General features: G+C 42.9%; 1 protein-coding gene across 1 annotated transcript in view; it reads right to left on the reverse strand.

Annotated features, from left to right (window-relative positions):
* Nucleotides 1-18,132, reverse strand: part of PRCP (prolylcarboxypeptidase) — a 43,024-nt gene that overhangs the window by 6,019 nt on the left and 18,873 nt on the right. The window contains exons 2-7 of the mRNA XM_075334698.1: nucleotides 10,446-10,586; nucleotides 8,387-8,488; nucleotides 8,114-8,292; nucleotides 6,200-6,357; nucleotides 5,271-5,443; nucleotides 4,883-5,047 (exon numbers count right to left, since the gene is read on the reverse strand). Coding sequence (XP_075190813.1) covers nucleotides 4,883-5,047; nucleotides 5,271-5,443; nucleotides 6,200-6,357; nucleotides 8,114-8,292; nucleotides 8,387-8,488; nucleotides 10,446-10,586 — 918 coding nt within the window. The remainder of the gene's footprint in view (nucleotides 1-4,882; nucleotides 5,048-5,270; nucleotides 5,444-6,199; nucleotides 6,358-8,113; nucleotides 8,293-8,386; nucleotides 8,489-10,445; nucleotides 10,587-18,132) is intronic.

Consider the following 18,132-nt stretch of genomic DNA (forward strand, 5'->3'; position numbering starts at 1 on the left):
CTTCCGATAAGGCTGAACATACAGATATTGTCCCCGTCTGTATGCATGCATCCTATAGGAACAGATTAGTAATTGGGATCTAGAATTTGTCCCTATTCTTCCTGGGCCCCGTCCGGCCGCTCTCCGTCCTCTTACACCCGTGTGAGCCCACAGCACCCTCCACCCTCATACAGCCCTTTATTAGGAGTCACCAGCATGGAGGAGATCTCCCTTCCTGGAATTCTCAAACGTGTTCATCCGAGACATGAGGGTTCCGGTGCCATTGTTTGCCGTCATGTAGGTCCTGCTCTAATCCTCACCATCCTGCTGAGGGTCCATAGATAATAAATCTGGAGGATACAACCATGTCATGGAGGAAACCCTCAGTGGAATGTAAATTTGCCCGATTAACCCTTTGCCAAAAGGAGATAAGCAGCGGCGTGCGGTTCTCTTCTGGAGTGTAGCAGATTTAATTGTTGGTGGTCTGAGCTCAGATTCCCAGCACTTCTTACCTAACTGAGGACAAAATGCTCCAAATACACCTCCAGCCATCAGAGTAGGATTTTACAGATACACAACTCCATTTTTTTCCCCCCTTAGATACCTATGGCTTTGAGGATGCCAAATATTATATTTATATAATTTATATATATTATATTATATTTATATAATTTATATATATTATATTATATTATATTTATATAATTTATATATATTATATTATATTATATTTATATAATTTATATATATTATATTATATTATATTTATATAATTTATATATATTATATTATATTATATTTATATAATTTATATATATTATATTATATTATATTTATATAATTTATATATATTATATTATATTATATTTATATAATTTATATATATTATATTATATTATATTTATATAATTTATATATATTATATTATATTATATTTATATAATTTATATATATTATATTATATTATATTTATATAATTTATATATATTATATTATATTTATATAATTTATATATATTATATTATATTTATATAATTTATATATATTATATTATATTTATATAATTTATATATATTATATTATATTTATATAATTTATATATATTATATTATATTTATATAATTTATATATATTATATTATATTTATATAATTTATATATATTATATTATATTTATATAATTTATATATATTATATTATATTTATATACACACACATACACATACACATACACATACACATACACATACACATACACATACACATACACATACACATACACATACACATACACATACACATACACATACACATACACATACACATACACATACACATACACATACACATACACATACACATACACATACAAAAATCCTTTGTGCCTTCCAATGTAATGGAAGGGGAGTCTAGGTTTTTTAGTTCTGTCTATGATGTTTGTGGTATTGACCATGTGCAATAATGCTTTTATTTTATGGTCATGGTCATTCTGGTTACAGTTTGGGTTTTTTTTACTTTTCATCCCGCTATGACAGGGGTCAGGAACCTTTGGCTGAGAGCCATGAACGCCACATATTTTCAAGTGCAATTCCATGAGAGCCATAATTAGGGGAGAGGGCGGTGGGCTCGTGGGGTATCACGGCAGCGAGGACCATTGATCTGCCGGTGTGCTGCTTTGAATCTCCCACATTTGATAAAAAGAGACTTCAAGAAAATGGCCGTCAATCTAGTCAACTGCAGGAGAGTCAAAACAGCCACAGATCAATGGTACCCACCGCCACGACACCCCACGAGCCCGCAGTATCGCCGACCCTGCACTACCACTGCTGCCTTGGTAAGCTATATGCGGTTTCTAAGATTCACACCTATTTTTCCCCCCAGTTTTGGGGAAAGTGCATCTTCCAAATCGGAAAATACAGTATTTGTTTTAAAGATTTGTCTGCGAGCCAGATGCAACCATCAAAAGAGCCACATCTGGCTTGCGAGGAATAGATTCCCAACCCCTGCTCTATGAGGTGCCTAAACATACCATAGCTTAATGGCTGACATAATATGTGCAGTACATTAGGTCTCTGGAGGGGTGTAATTTGTTTAAAAGGGATATTCCCATCTCCAAAATCCTATCCAAATGTGTAGTAGGTGAAATAAAATTAGCAAATACCTACAATTTGAAATGTAGTATAGTTCTCCTGATTAGCCATGTTTCTTACCGCATGTGCAGGGCAACGGGTATGATCACAAGCAACTAACGGTCACTATATAAGTGGATGTAACCATGGATACTGCAATGCCCTGCACATGAGGTAAGAGACCTAGCTAATCAGGAGAACTATACTCTATTTCTAATTGGATGCATTTACTATTACACCTACTACATATTGGAATAGGATCTTTGAGATGGGAATACCCCTTTAAGGCTACCTACACAGTATTTTTGCTGAACTTTTGGATCATAAACATAGTGGAAATAAATTTGAGTTGAGCTCTGGAGAGTTTCCCCTTCCCCAAACATTTTTACATAGCCAATGATTGCAAACCTGGAGGTCTTTCGGATCCTAGCTGGTATGAAAATGTAACAGCACTGATCACATTGCAGGGGCGCTGCGAGGAGGACAGAGTGTCACCACCATCTCTACCAATGAGGATACCATCATTAGTACCCCCGCCACACCAATAGCACTTCCCCTTCCAATAATTGCCTATAATGGTAATACTATAAATCGCTGAAATGTTAATGGGATGGCAACGTTAGCAGCCTCTTTCAGGTTAACCCTTTAGATGCATGCTCACTATTGGCTGTGGCATGCGAGGCGGTTAAACCACCAAGATGGTATTTAACCAAACCCAGCAATTACAGAAAGCCCCAGCTTGTGATTATGTGACCTCCATTCCTTTTCCCAACCCATGACTAACGTGATCTGTAGGGGGAAACTAGTATCAAGTGTGCAATTTTCCTGCAGCGCGCCAAAAGGGGAAATCTGGAATTACATAGCGTACTGAATTCACTGAAAAAAAAAAAATCAAGTGTAATACATGGACATGTTGGATCCTCCCACTATGCACCAGCTACTTTGTGTTCTGGCTGATAAAGGAGAATCCTCATTATGACAACATGGACTGTCAGGGGTTAAATTTCTTAAAATTCAGCCAGACATGAAGATAGTTTGTTTATAGACGGGGGATAAGTCCATCATTGTTTTTACAAGACTCTTGTCGACTCATGTAATTGCCTTTGCTAATGAAGGCCAGACACCCAGATAAATCAATTATGCGAACTTCCCATTGTATTACTAAGTGAATTGCTAGATGTGATGTAACTTACCTGTCTATCCTGTCTCTGGATATTTGAATATGGCTTGAAATCTAGCCAATAAGAGCCCAGTCTTTTCCACCAATAGTGAAGACCCCAATGGTCTGAATGGAGAGCTCAGGGGTATAAGAAGGAGGACTGTCCATTGCCCGTAGAGACTCTTGCTACATGATACCAATCTAGGACCTGCGGATCCGATCGGCAAGCCATAACCAAACCTGGATTAACACTATATGGACTTCAATACAAGCCAGAGAAACAAAAAAAGTGGTATAACTCCAATATAAAAACAAGATATGTTTTGATTTTATATATTTGAAATAAAAATAACATTAACAAAAAGCAAAATTCACAGCAGTAAATCCTCAATAGAAGGTGAGCTGGTATCATACATAAAGAAGTATATGAGACGTTCACAAAAACATGTCAGCAACAGTTAATAATGGTATTCCATCCATAGTTTAGAAGAAAAAGTGCAACCAAACATCTATTAGGGCTTTAACAGTTAATCAGCCTCCGTAAAGGATAGTGTGATCCCTAAAAAAGTATTGACATCAAAAACTAACCATGTACTGACCAGTAAGATAGATACCGCAACACCTGCCTGTCCCAACGCGCGTTTCACCTTCTTCCTCAGGGGACGTACGTGTCTATCTTACTGGTCAGTACATGGTTAGTTTTTGATGTCCATACTTTTTTAGAGATCACACTATCCTTTACGGAGGCTGATTAACTGTTAAAGCCCTAATAGATGTTTGGTTGCACTTTTTCTTCTAAACAATGGATGGAATACCATTATTAACTGTTGCTGACATGTTTTTGTGAACGTCTCATATACTTCTTTATGTATGATACCAGCTCACCTTCTATTGAGGATTTACTGCTGTGAATTTTGCTTTTTGTTAATGTTATGTTTTGATTTTATATATTTGAAATAAAAATATCTTGTTTTATATTGGAGTTATACCACTTTTTTTGTTTCTCTGGCTTGTATTGTATAGTGGTTATCCAACACATGTCTGGTTTGATCTGAAATATATGGACTTCAGCATCAAATACAAGGATTCGGCTTTGATATCAAGGACTACCTAAGGAAGGAATCCAGCTTGGGACAATCCAGTCACTGGACTACAGACTTTGCGGACCTCAGCCAGCTTCCTAAATCTGGCGTTATTCCATTCTCGGTGGGTGCCCGCTGAAAGCGGGGTGCTGCTGGATTGGAGTAAGTAGCCCTGGAACCTGTGAGGCATGGACATTCTAAATCCCTGGTGAGCCAGCGGAAGGGTGAGACTCTGTTGCCTGTTACATTTGTGTGTTTTGCTGGTTATGTGTTATGTGCCGTTAATTGTTTGGGGATCCAATAAAGTCTTAATATTGTGATTCCTTCACCCTGTGTTGTCTGAGTAGTGTTACGCCCACGGTTAAGGAGGCCGGCGTTCAGTTGGGATGAGCCCTGGGACATGCTGTCTTTCTAAAGGTGGCCGGGCCAGCGGACGAGAGCACCCACTGACCCCCCGCGTGTCTCCACAATCACGGACAACATTTGCTCTTCATTTAAAAAGGAGTTGTTGTTGGGTCTCAATACAGACATTACCTGATAACTCCAGCCGAGGTCATCCAGGCTCCCGACAGCCGTCTGGGAAGTGTTGAGGCACGGGGTGTTTCCGGTGTAGTTATAATATACATTAATTGCCTGGAAGAGGTTCTGCAGCAGTGATTTGTCATCTAGGTCTGGACTCTTCAAATATTTGCAAACCTCCTAAGTAACAAAAATGCAAAATATAAAAGTCTATCTATACACAGCAGACAACACAGCAGGCAGATATAGAAGCCTTAGATGGAAAGGGTCACCACAAAGGCTGCAGGACACTTCCCTAATGAAGAAACCTCCAGTGGACACTTTCTACACATCACTGATGGGCCCCAGAGGATGGGCTGAAACATGGATTTTTCCCTCACAACCAGTAAGACCAGTTTGTTACCTTGATGGGCCAGGCAGGCAGTGGCTCCAGGAAGTTGGCCGGGTACGGATAGTCCACCATTGCCAGGTTCACCCAGGTCTCACTTAACCAGTTTTTAAAGGCTGCTACTTCATCCTGGCACTTAAGAGCAGAGCACAAGTGAAACGCGCCGGAGACCCACCGGATGCCTTCATCTACGACACAGGAGGGGAATGGTTACAACATATAAATACATTACTTCTATTATACTCCAGAGCTGCACTCACTATTCTGCTGGTGCAGTCACTGTGTTCATACATTACTGATCCTGAGTTACATCCTGTATTATACTCCAGAGCTGCACTCACTATTCTGCTGGTGCAGTCACTGTGTACATACATTACATTACTGATCCAGAGTTACATCCTGTATTATACTCCAGAGCAGCACTCACTATTCTGCTGGTGCAGTCACTGTGTACACACATTACATTACTGATCCTGTACTGATCCTGAGTTACCTCCTGTATTATACTCCAGAGCTGTACTCACTATTCTGCTGGTGCAGTCACTGTGTACATACATTACATTACTGATCCTGTACTGATCCTGAGTTACCTCCTGTATTATACTCCAGAGCTGTACTCACTATTCTGCTGGTGCAGTCACTGTGTACATACATTACATTACTGATCCTGAGTTACCTCCTGTATTATACTCCAGAGCTGCACTCACTATTCTGCTGGTGCAGTCACTGTGTACATACATTACATTACTGATCCTGTACTGATCCTGAGTTACCTCCTGTATTATACTCCAGAGCTGTACTCACTATTCTGCTGGTGCAGTCACTGTGTACATACATTACATTACTGATCCTGAGTTACCTCCTGTATTATACTCCAGAGCTGCACTCACTATTCTGCTGGTGCAGTCACTGTGTACATACATTACTTATTCTATATAACTCACCACTTCCAAACATGCGATTTATGGCTGACCAAGACTTGGCGATGCTTTCCGCACATCCCGGGCCGCTTTTTTTAAAGTCATTTGTGACAATTTGATAATACAGATTGCAGGGAACCAAATCCTCAAATTGCCAGATGGGGGCAGAAGCAGCAAGAGCCCTGGAGGAGGAAGAGGTCAGCATTAATTATTGCAGGACACTGAGTGCGCACCTTATAAGTACACACAGAACAATGGAGCCTCAAAAGCATCCTCATCAAAAGAAACAAAAACCATCCAATTCTGGAATTCTTCTCCAGCTCCGCTTCCTTCCTAGACGCCCCATCTAGCCTCCTGGACAGCGCAGGGTTAATTGTCCAACAAGGGCAGACCTAATACGTCCCCCAGCAAAGGATGAGCTCACAGCATTGTCTAGACTGGATGCAACTGGAGAAAAACCCATCAGCAAATCTCATCTTCATAGATCACATTGTCAGACAGGGCTCGTAAAAGCGAGAAGGTTTCCAATTTACTGTTTTGTAAAATGTTCAGCCGCTCTTGAGATATTAAACACCATTCTTTTGTTTATAGCTTGTTTCCTTGGAGACAGACCGCCGCTGCTGGACAGCAGAACATGGGCAGTGCATACAAGCTCTTTTCTATTGAGCTTGTAAGCACTGATTTGAAGCGGACCAGAATCACTGGGTTGTTTTCCTATCCCAGACAGCTTCAGTGACATGCTTACATTCTGGAGACCGCAGTGGCGATCGGTCTCCTAGGAAAAAAGCAATAAAGAAAAATTAAAAAATAAAATTTATAAGACACATTGGCCCACATACCATGTTAGTATGCCCCTGTGGGCGTGCTAGCATTCTAATGAAGGCACAGCAGCGCCGCACATACCTCAGTCTTGATGGTGGCCGGCGAAGGATGGATGTGCACGATCCGGAGTCCCCAGGATCCCACGGGCGTGCTAATATGCTATGCGGGCTGACTAGCCAAGGGAACTCACGCCCTTGTTAAGAGTCCTTGACTTCATTAGCAAATTATAAAGGACCTTTAAAGATTGAGATCTTTACAAAAAGTATTTTTAAAAGGTCCTTAATATGCTAATGAGGCCAATGACTTGTGATAAGGGCGTGAGTTCCCTTTGGCTAGTTGGCCCACATCGCATATTAGCGCGCCCATGGGATCAGGGGACTCCAGATCGTGCACATCCATCCTCCGCCAGCCACCATCAAGACTGCGGTATTAGTGACGCTGCTGTGCGTTCATTAGAATGTTTGCATGCCAACAGGGGTGTGCTAACCTGCTATGTGGGCCAACTAGCCAAGGGAACTCACGCCCTTTTGACTAGTCCTTGGCCTCATTAGCATATTATATAGGACCTTTAAAAATACTTTTTGTAAAGATCCCTTTATCTATGCTATAGTGTATACAGGGACGGTTAGGCAGGGATTAGCAATATGCACCCAGAACTGCTCATGGCCTTGGGGGAATATTGCACCCGACAGGTTCTGAGTTTGTAAAACTGTGCTACTGAGCTGCTTTTCACCTGATTTACAAGTCATATGAAAGTTTAGCGCTCAGGTGATGGGATGTGTGGGCATAAACAAGCACAAAAAAAAAAAAAAGTAGGAAATCTTCCATCAGAATGAGCTCACTAATTGTTTCTCAGTTAACTCATCCCTCAACGTTTTCTCGGCCTAAAATAAATTCATTACAAGAAAAAAAAAAAAATAAATAAATAAATTACCCCAAAACGGTCCATGTCCTTTAAATTTATAGTGTATGGTGTCATTACTTACATAGAGTTGGTTGGCAAATGGTAAGTAACGCGTCAGTAAAGGGTAACAAGGATTGGGGGGGGGGGGGGGGGTATAACAACAATTTCATAGGTCACCATTGGGGACTTTAAATGCAGCACAGCATCCTTACCCCACTACAACGTGAGGATACTTCATTCTCAGCCAGGCCGCCAGCATCCCCCCGTACGAGCCCCCGATGGCGATCACTGCACTGTTTTTGGCTTCGGAGCTTTCTTTGAAGAACCGGATTAGAATGGCAAAGTCTGCGAGGGCCTGCTCCGAGGTCAGATAATTCAGGTATTTGGGATCCTAGGAGGGGGATGACACAAAACAAAAGGGTTTTAAAAAAGAGAATGGGTCCGACCTCCATCATATACAGTTACAGGAGCCTAGAAATACTCACACTGTAGGACAAGTTTCCATAGGGCATGGACTCTCCATAATAACGGTGTTCTGCAAATACCAACATAGCGCCGAGCTCCTCCGCTACATCCCACATAAAGCCCTGAAAAGAGGGACCGGAGGAAGTTAGAGCAATCTACATACGATATGGGATTATTATATTAATGGTTATAAATATTTAGGCTCCAAATTGACATCTTTATCACTCAGCCACAGCGGGGAAACAAATATCCACTTTAAATCCTGAAATTCTTCCTTCCGCCACTAGGGGGAGCTCACTATATATTCAATTGTGAGGTCTAAATATCAATGCCGGGTTTAATGCTGCGCTAGAAACCACATGAATCCATTAGTATGTGATGAAACACTTATTTCTGCAGGTCGACGCGTTTCAAAGACATCAGTCTTCATCAGGACAAAAGAACAGTATCCTGATGAAGAAGACGGCTATGTCTTGAAACGCGTTGTCCTGCAGAAATAAAGAAAAAAGGATGTCATCACATACTCCTGGATTCACGTGGTTTCTAGCGCAGCATTAAACCTGGATTTCTTTTATCCATATTGTTTTCTCTCTCGCTTCGGGGCTGCTGCTGACCACTTTTTGATATATGTGCATCAAGGAGTTGTGCCTGACAACTTCGAGGTGAGTGTGCCTTTGGCACCATATTTGCGAAATGTTATACCGGGTATGACCCTATGTGCTCGCTCTTCCACAGACAAATAATCATCAATGCCAGGAGCTCCCGCTAGTGGTGGCTGAAGGAATTAGATAATTTAATAAACTGTAATAGTAATCCGTACAGTTGAGCTGAACCACCACATTATACATTTTATATTATATAATATATTATAAATATAATTAATTATTTATTTTATTTATATTATATTTAATATATTATATATATTAATTATAAACAGAATGGAGACCAGCTCACATCAATGAGTCACCTGGATCCACAGCTCTCCTCATTACCTTGGTCCTTCCCGAATCAGGATTGGGAGTGTAAGCAACATGAGGAATGGATCTAGCAAAGACTTCAGAACTTCAGGGTGCGGATGAAAAATTCAGTTTTATTGGAAAAATTCTTAATACAGAAGAGCCTATCTGCTCAGGTACAAAAGTTAACAGAAATTAAAACTCAAATGGGACTACGCGTTTCGGCGGTGTTTTCTACCTTCTTTGGACCGTGAGGAAGACTGACAACACCGCCAAAACGCATAGTCCTGTTTGCGTTTAATTCCTTTAACTTTTGTACCTGAGCCGATTGGATCTTTTGTATTAAGAATTTTCCAATAAAACTGAAGAATTTTTAATCAGCACCTTGAAGTTCTGACGTCTTTGCTGGATTCATTCCTCATGTTTCTTACATTTATATATTATTATAATTTTTTTTTGGGGTTGAAAAAGTGAGGTTTTTTTCAGCTCAATTGTACAGATTATCTATTATATATTATATAATTCCTTCTGCTTTCAGCCACCACTAGGGGGAGCTCTTGGCATTTATATTCATACAATAATTTAATATAATATTTAATATATTTATTAAATTATTTAATATAATATATTAGGATATATAATAATTTATATAGTAATCTATATTATATTATAATATTATTTTATAATATATTATAGTGAGCTCCCCCTGTGGTGGAAGGAAGAATTTCAGGTTTAAAAAGTGGACAAAAAAATAAATAAAATAAAATTAAGTAATAGCTTATTGTTGGGTGATCGGTCATCACGTTACAATCAGGAAGGGTCCTACTTTTGGTTTCCCCATCTATTTGGAGAAGGTCGGACTAGTGCTGCAGTCCCTTCAGTGTAGTTCAGTCTGAGTTAAGGGAATGTGTATGACTGCAGCTCCCTGTACAGTAGGAGATGTCTGTTGTATCATGGTGGTCGGGGGTCTCAGACAGGAAGAAGATCCCTCAAGATGAGTTTGTTGGTTTTACCACCAAAAAAAAAAAAAAAAAAATGTTTGTCCGACCCATTCTCCGTGTATGAACTGGATATCTTTACTTGGCCTGTGATTTACACCAGTATGAGGCGAGTCTATACGTACCGTATTATTACTGAATAATGTGATATCTCCTTCGTTGCCGGTGTAGAAGAGGATGGGGCCGCCGGGTTTCCTCCAGTGAGTATCGGAGACAAGGTAGCGCTGCTTAAACGTGGAGTCCTCGTAAAATCCAAAGTGGTCAATCTGTAAAGAAAACCCAAAAATGGATGAATACACAAGAAAGTCTACCATGAAGTGGAGAATCCTTGATTTAGGCACTAATGTTAAAATAATACAAGCAAATAAGCTTGCAATACATCTTATAAGAGAAAAGTTGGCTTGTTTCTCCACTTAGTAGCCTCTTCTATACCTGGATTCCTGACATTTACTCTGAAAATGACAACCAAAATATTTCTTACTCAAGACCAGACACACTGCAAGTTTCAGCTTTCTGGTGAGGGTTTCTCTCACCCCAGAGCTGGATTCACAGTTATACTGCTCAGTTGTGTTTTTGTTTCTTTTAAGACGACCTTCAGCTGGATCTCAAGCTATGGTGACTTGATGGATGCACGCTCTTGTAGGAAGATCCATCTTGTGCAAACCTGTGTTCCCAGAGTCCTCAGGTCCATCTGTGACCCAAGGTCTGTCTGAACCCCACCCCCCCAATCATGTCTATGCCTGCCTTCTCCTCCCCCCTCCTGACTCTCCAGTGATTTATATTCCTCCCAACCCCTCGTTGTAATGTCTATGCCCACATCCCACCATGATGAATATGCCCCCAGCCCCTCCTGTGATGTATATGTGCCCAGTGTAACCTATGTGGTGTATATACAGCAGTCACAGCATCTCTTATGATGTTTATACAGCAGTCCACCTTTATCTTGATTGTATCAAGCCATTGGGTTGCTGTCTTAGCCTTCACCTTGTTCCTTCTATTCTTCCTACCATGATGACCTTCTCTAGTGATTGCCCTCTTCGTATGATGTGTCCAAAGTAAGCAAGTCATAGCTTGGTGATCCTTGCTTCGAAGCACACGTTTGGTTTGACTTATTCCAAAATTAGTTTGGGCTTTTTGACATCTATGGTATGAATAACATTCTTCTCCATACTGGTGAGTACTTCCGTATAATCTCCTCCATGCCACTTCTGAACATGTGCTACATAGAGAGCAGGAAACAGTGTGCTGTGTATGGGAGACATCATGGCCGCTTGCCTCCACTCACTAGCTCAGAGACAACTGAAAATTAGAGGAAGCCTGAGGAAGGAGAATTTAAGGTCTTATTTCTTCTAATTAAGGAGACTGAGGCTGCAAGTATGTGAAAAGTGAGTAAATGCAGTTATGTGCACTTGTATAATACAAAAACTAAAAAGGTGGATAGGGATGTACAGGGTTATGCACGCTATGGCAGTATTACTGTGAAACCAGGGTGGGGAGCAAAATTTTATATATCTTTTTTCAATGAAGAAAACTAGTAATAAGTGGATTGTTGACGCTCGGCCTTCCTCGACCATCCTCAGTTCCCGCAGCTCAGGACATTACAGCGGAGGTCCGGCCTTTGATCATTTGTATTTAATGCCCTTTAACCCAACATGTCACACGGATTTACAGAGTTAATTTACACGTCAGAAAGTTGTCAGCTCCTCCAGATGTGCAGCCTCGCACATTTCTTACATGCCTAATGGTGAATCGCTGAGAGGCACAAACATCGGCTGCTCGAGGACAGAAATGTTATGGATTAATACCTATGCATGTTCCAGAGTAGGGGCCCCATTAGCCGGAGCAGAAGGAGTGAGGTTTACTTTTTCGGCACTTATCTACAATTTTATTGGTCTAGAACAGGGTTTGGGGGGGGGAATCTCTTGCCTGCGATTACCTTTTTTGCGCCCCTCGGGCAGATTCCCAGGGACCGCCGTGCTTGGGCAGCAGTCACATGTTGCTGGCTTCCGGCCCTTTAAATCCCAGATGCAGTATTCAATGCTGAACTCTGCCATGCATACAGAGCCAGGGCGAGGATATGCTTTGTGGGTGGGGAAGGCGTGCGATGTGCCCCTGTCCCACAGGACAGGAGCGGCTGTCCCACCTCCCCCAGCGCCACCTATACTGTCTGCTCCCCCAGATTGTGTTCGCAGCATCCTCAGGCCCTTCTGTGCAACACCTACCCACATCTATGTCTGCCCTCTCCCCACCTACCAACTCGCCCGTGATGTATATGTGACGCCCTGGACTATTTGGGTCGTCACAGGGTTCTGCACAATCTGCCCTTACCTGCAGGGCTCAACCCCCCATGGTTCTGGGTCTCCATCCTGCAGTGTTGCCTCCACCAGCATTCACAAATCCTAGATACACTTTGCACCGCACCCGTCAGGCACACCAGTGGGCTGGTTAAGCAGGAATAGGGGTCAGGCAGGGAGGTGGGAGGTGTCAGGTCAGTTCAGTGGTAACCCTCGAGCTGTGAGGAGCTCTGAGGAAGCTGGGAGTTGTAGCTCCCAGGGGAGAATGAAACTAGGTAGCAGACGGTGGTCTGGACCTAGAGGAATCGGTTCCCTGGTCGCAGGGGATTGAGGCTGGATGCCTGGAGCCAGTCGAGGAGGACGGCCAGCAGCCTGGTCCTATCACCAGTCCGGGGCCGAAGGCACGACAGGGTACACTGACCCTAGGTTGGGGAGAAGCTTCAGGCAACCCAGCCATTAACCTGCGGAGAACAGGGCCTTTATGGACTGTTCCCACCAGCTCCAGAATCGGGGCACTAGCGCAACGAGGGGCATATTTCTTTCCAAACAAGCGGCCCACTGAAATCCCAAGCGTGAGCTCCTGAGAGCAGGCTCCTTCACTTAGCCACAGTGGGGAGCGGGGCCCGGAAAGCTCCAAGCTACTGGGCCGTAACGGACACTTCCAAACTTCAGTGCCAGGCAGGGATAGACCACCCGCAACACTGCAGGGGACGGGAGCCGGACGAGCTCCCCTTGAGAGGCGACGGTGTTCAGAGACTTTGTTTACCCTGTTAGCATCTGTTTATTGGCTGAGCGAGTACCTGACTGTCCCCCCCCCCCCCTGTACTGCGTCCCAGAGCACTCATCCAGAGTCCTGGGGCCTTCCCCTACCCGTGGAGGGCGACAACACCTTGCTGCCCCACTCCATCACCCCGGGTACTCCCAACGGCAGCGGCGGTACTACAATACACTACGGGTGGAGTCACAAACTATACCCAATCCCCTGTAAATACCACCCTGCTACTTTATAGTGTGGCCCCAGGACCCGAGCAGTTCGATCCGCTGCAGGGGAGGCACACACATTCCTCCCAACAACCTTCCCTTGTAATGTCTATGCCCCCAGTGTTACCTATGTGGTGTATATACAGCAGTCCCAACATCTCCTGTATGATGTATATCAAGCAGACAAACCTGGAAAAAGCAGTTATAAGAAGGAGCAAGAGCAATATCACCTAAAATCACAGCCACACCAAAGAGAAGAAGCTCCTGCCACACCACAATAGGGGCGAGTTAATTGTTTGACCAAACATAGGGTAATTTTCTTCAAGTTGATAATTTTGCGTGCTTCCCGAATGATTGCTGAAATGTACAAGTGGGCCCCCGGCAGGGGAGGGGGCAGAAGTTTACCAGTCCTGGCCTAGACTTTCCGGAGCAAGAATAAATGCTTTATCCGCAGCTTGCTGGCATTGATCACAGCCAGAGACTCCCTCAATGGAAAACCTCTTAAGGATATCCCTGCAGTGTACAAGATGTTGCTGTTATGATGATCTCCCATCCTGTCTGATGAGTTTCCTTAGATGGGACAGATCGAGGGAAGAGGATTTCCTCACCGCGCCCAAAATGTGCCCATCATAGGAGAGGTAGGAAATGAGGGTCACCTCCTGTGGATTCAATTCAGGACCAGCTTTATAAGCCATTAAGGCAGCGCGGTCACAATTAAACATTTTCGGACCAACTTACAAAGTTTGTCTTAACATACGTGACTGCTGCAGCCAATCACTGGTCACAGTGGTGACCTGCTACAGCCACTGATTAGCGCCAATGTTCACTGGAGCCAGAAGTACAGAGACTGGTTGGGGCCAGGAAGAATCTAACAAGTCGGAAGGTATTACTATTGGAGCCGTTCTAATAACAGAATATCGTGGCCCCTTAGTCTATGGGTTAAACTGATTAAAAAGGGGATACATACATACATACATACATACATACATTTCTTTGGGGTTTTTTGGCATTTCCGCATTCAGTCTTTTGGGGTTGGAGCCTATCACATGGCACATCTAAAATTGGCAACCTTTGCCCACTGTTCCTTGCAGCAGCTCTACATCTGTTAGATTGCAGGGACAAAGCGCCCGCTTCCAGTCACCTATGGCTTTTCCATTGTATTAAGGTCAGAGCTCTGGCTGGGACATTCCAAAACTGTGATCATGTTGATTTGGAGGAATGTATAGGGTCATAGTCATGCTAAAAAGGTGAAATTCCTCTTGTACAATTTTTGCAGATGCCTGAAGGTTTTATTGCAAAACTTACTGATATTTGTAAGAGTTTGCAATTCCCTCCACCTTGACGACCGCCTCAGTTTCACCTGCAAAAAAAGCCTGAAAGAACAATGCTGCCTCCACCATGCTTTACTGTGGGTATGGTGATATTTTGATTATGCATACTTAGCATTGCACCAAACATAAAACTTTCGGAATTATGGCCAAAAGTCCCACCTTGCTCTCATCAGACCACATGCTTTTGGAAGACGTTATGTAGCTTTTGTCAAAAGCAGTCAATCGTTTTTGAAGGTATTACTTTGTAAGAGGCTTTTGTCTTCCCCCCCCCTCAATCCCAAACACTGGGCATATGAAGAGTATATGGGAGCTTGTTGTGACATGTGGCCTTGCTTCAAGTTATGTAGCTCCTTTAATGTTACTGTAGACCTATTGGCAGCCTCCTGGCCCCAATTTTCCAATCATTTTTTCAATTTGAGAGACGTCCAGTTCTAGGTTGTGTTATGTTTAAGCGACTTCTTGATTACTTCAGTGTCTTAAAGTATATCTTAAAAATTCTTTTTTTTTTTTTAAACTTTCTCCTGACTAATAGCCTTCTAAAATTAGATCCCTTTGCTGTGTTATCAGCTGTTTACAGACCATGGATTTTGCTGTATAATGCAACTAAGATCAGGAAAATCCTCCTAATGGCCATGTGCGCACTAGAAAGTGCCTTTTTCTTGAGAAAAAAAAAAAAAAAAAACACTGCGCACAGCATTTTTTATTTATTTATTTATTTTTTTAAAACCTATAGGATTTGCTGGGGAATGACTGCAGCAATGTTAGACACATTTTCTGCGGCAAATCCGTGGCGTGCTCAGATAGCCAAAAGAGCGAGACTTCATATGGGGTTAATCAGAATTACTGTAAATTAGCACAGCTGTGCACTAACATGATGGTAAATGTTAGCGTTCAGAATTAGCCACCGCATCCCCAGATTGTCTGCTTATAAGGGGATGTTGACAATTGTAAAAATAACAAAAATTAATGTATTTATGCCCCTCTAAAAATTGTGTAATAGATTTATACAACTTAGATGACAAAAACAATTTAAAAAAAAACTTCTGAAAATGCTCCTCTTAGGATATTTTTTCTTACAATCTAAAAATCTGGCATTGTGCTGTTTCTATTTGTCTTAGTTAAAACTGTTATTTAATGTTTTTCATGCTTGTCTCTGCTGCCATCTACTGGTCAGACCTTTTGGCTCCTCTGTTTCTTTTGTCCAGCCCATGGGAGCATCTGATGACCCTCTTGCATCACATCCTGGGATGTTCATTCCAAACCAGAGTTTGTGAGAACAACTTCCCTTATTGGAGCTGCTAGAAGCACAGTCTTCTGACCGTAGTGGCTTCAGAGACAAACATCACAGGAGAACTACAATGCCAAGTACTTGGACCGCTGTACTTCTGCATGTCCTTAACCTTTGGAGAAAATAAACCACCATTGTTTCATCTCAGCATGTGCATGTTTAACTCTGGAGCGCTCTGGTCCTGTCTGCCCCACCTATAGGAAAACGAAGGTAAGATTCTCACAACCTCTCACAACTACACGCCTTCCATCGCCTTTAAGTGGCGACAGAACAGGCATTATTATGGGTGTGTGCAGAAAAAGTTATATAAAAACATTTAATTTGTCTTCATCCGATATACTAAACTTTCTGATGAGACTGGAGAAATCAGAGGGAGACTGAATACACTGCCTCTACCAAACTATAAATCTCGTGTACATGAGACTTCAGGACAAGTCAATTTAGGAGAAAAAGTGAGTACATAATGCAAAAACACCAACACAGATCTTGTAGAACAGATTGTGGTGTGCCATAATAATAATATTATCTATACATCTATAGGTCTAGCTGGACACTAAGAACCATTGTCAGCACAAGGACACTAGAAGATGCCCAACTTCTTAATTATCAGCCTGGACCTGATCCATTCCCAGAGGAAACAGGACACTTCATTGTCCACAGATGGAGAAGAGATCAGGAGAACATCCACAGATGGGAACACCACTGGAAAGAAATTAGAGACCACAGAAAAATAAGCTTTGTTTTCCCTGACAGAAAAGAATAAATGTGATAATCCCCAAGAGCCCAAACACATGACAAGAGGAAAACTCCTAAACTCCTGTACACATCTGCAGCTTAGACCATGAAGAATTTATTAGGGACCCATCAATGCTTCTCATACAGCCAAGAGCTATAGGTAACGAATCAGCACACACACACACACACACACACACACACACACCTTGCCATGCTGTTGAAAGAATATAAATTTTCGGAATACGCACACATATACATAAATCTTCAGATCCGGCGAGCAAAATATAAAAAAAATAAAAATCTCAATGGAATAGTTTTGGTGACCACATGGCGGATACGAAAGAAGAAGCAGAAGCGGCTCTGGTTCAGACTTCAACTGAGCTTCGAGATTCAGTTCCTTGTAGCCTGGTTACATTGTGCTTTTATCCAGCTGCCCGCACAATACTTACATCAACTTTTTTTGTGAAGTTTCCTACTTCCTCAACAATTTGAGTGAACAAGTTGTGTCGCGGGCGGAGGAGGGGACGCTGCGCTCTCCCACTGCTCGGGTCCGGCTGCCGCTCGGTGGTGGCTCGAGCGGCAGGCCGGATCCCGGGGACTCGAGCGGCGCTCCTCGCCCGTGAGTGAAAAGGGGGATTTTGATTGTGGGGGGGGTTTGATTATTGTCCGTGACGCCACCCACGGTTGTGGTGATTTTTGGTGACACCACCGCTGCTCTGGACGGGGATCCTGGGAGCGGTGACAGGGAGCAGCTTTGTTGTTAGTTCTCCCCTCCGTGGGTAGGGGGTTGGTGGTCCCGGGGCCCGGTGATGGGGTAGGGATGGATGGCAGGTGGGTTGCGGGGCCTGGTGAGGTGCACGGTCGCAGGGGCAGCGCTATGCCGTACGGCACGGTGGTACTCAGCCAATGATGAGGACACAGTTCTCGGTAAAACACACGGCTTGATGGATAGGTCCCACAGACGGCTGCGGTGTCGTTTCTCCCGGCAGGTTGATGGTGACTGCCTTTCCCTGCACCTAAGTAGTTTGTACGTTTCCAATGGGTTCCCACCGGTAACCCGCTCCCCAGCTTGGATATGGGCCGGAGGAGCCCCTTTTGCCCGCAGGCGCTGGCCCTGAGAAACGGTTGCCTTGGCGGTGGCGGTGTCTCTCTCACTTGGTTGGACTGTTGCCTTCTGTTGGGA

This window comes from Anomaloglossus baeobatrachus, chromosome 2, assembly GCF_048569485.1.
Source record: "Anomaloglossus baeobatrachus isolate aAnoBae1 chromosome 2, aAnoBae1.hap1, whole genome shotgun sequence".
In the NCBI taxonomy this organism is placed as follows: Eukaryota; Metazoa; Chordata; class Amphibia; order Anura; family Aromobatidae; genus Anomaloglossus; species Anomaloglossus baeobatrachus.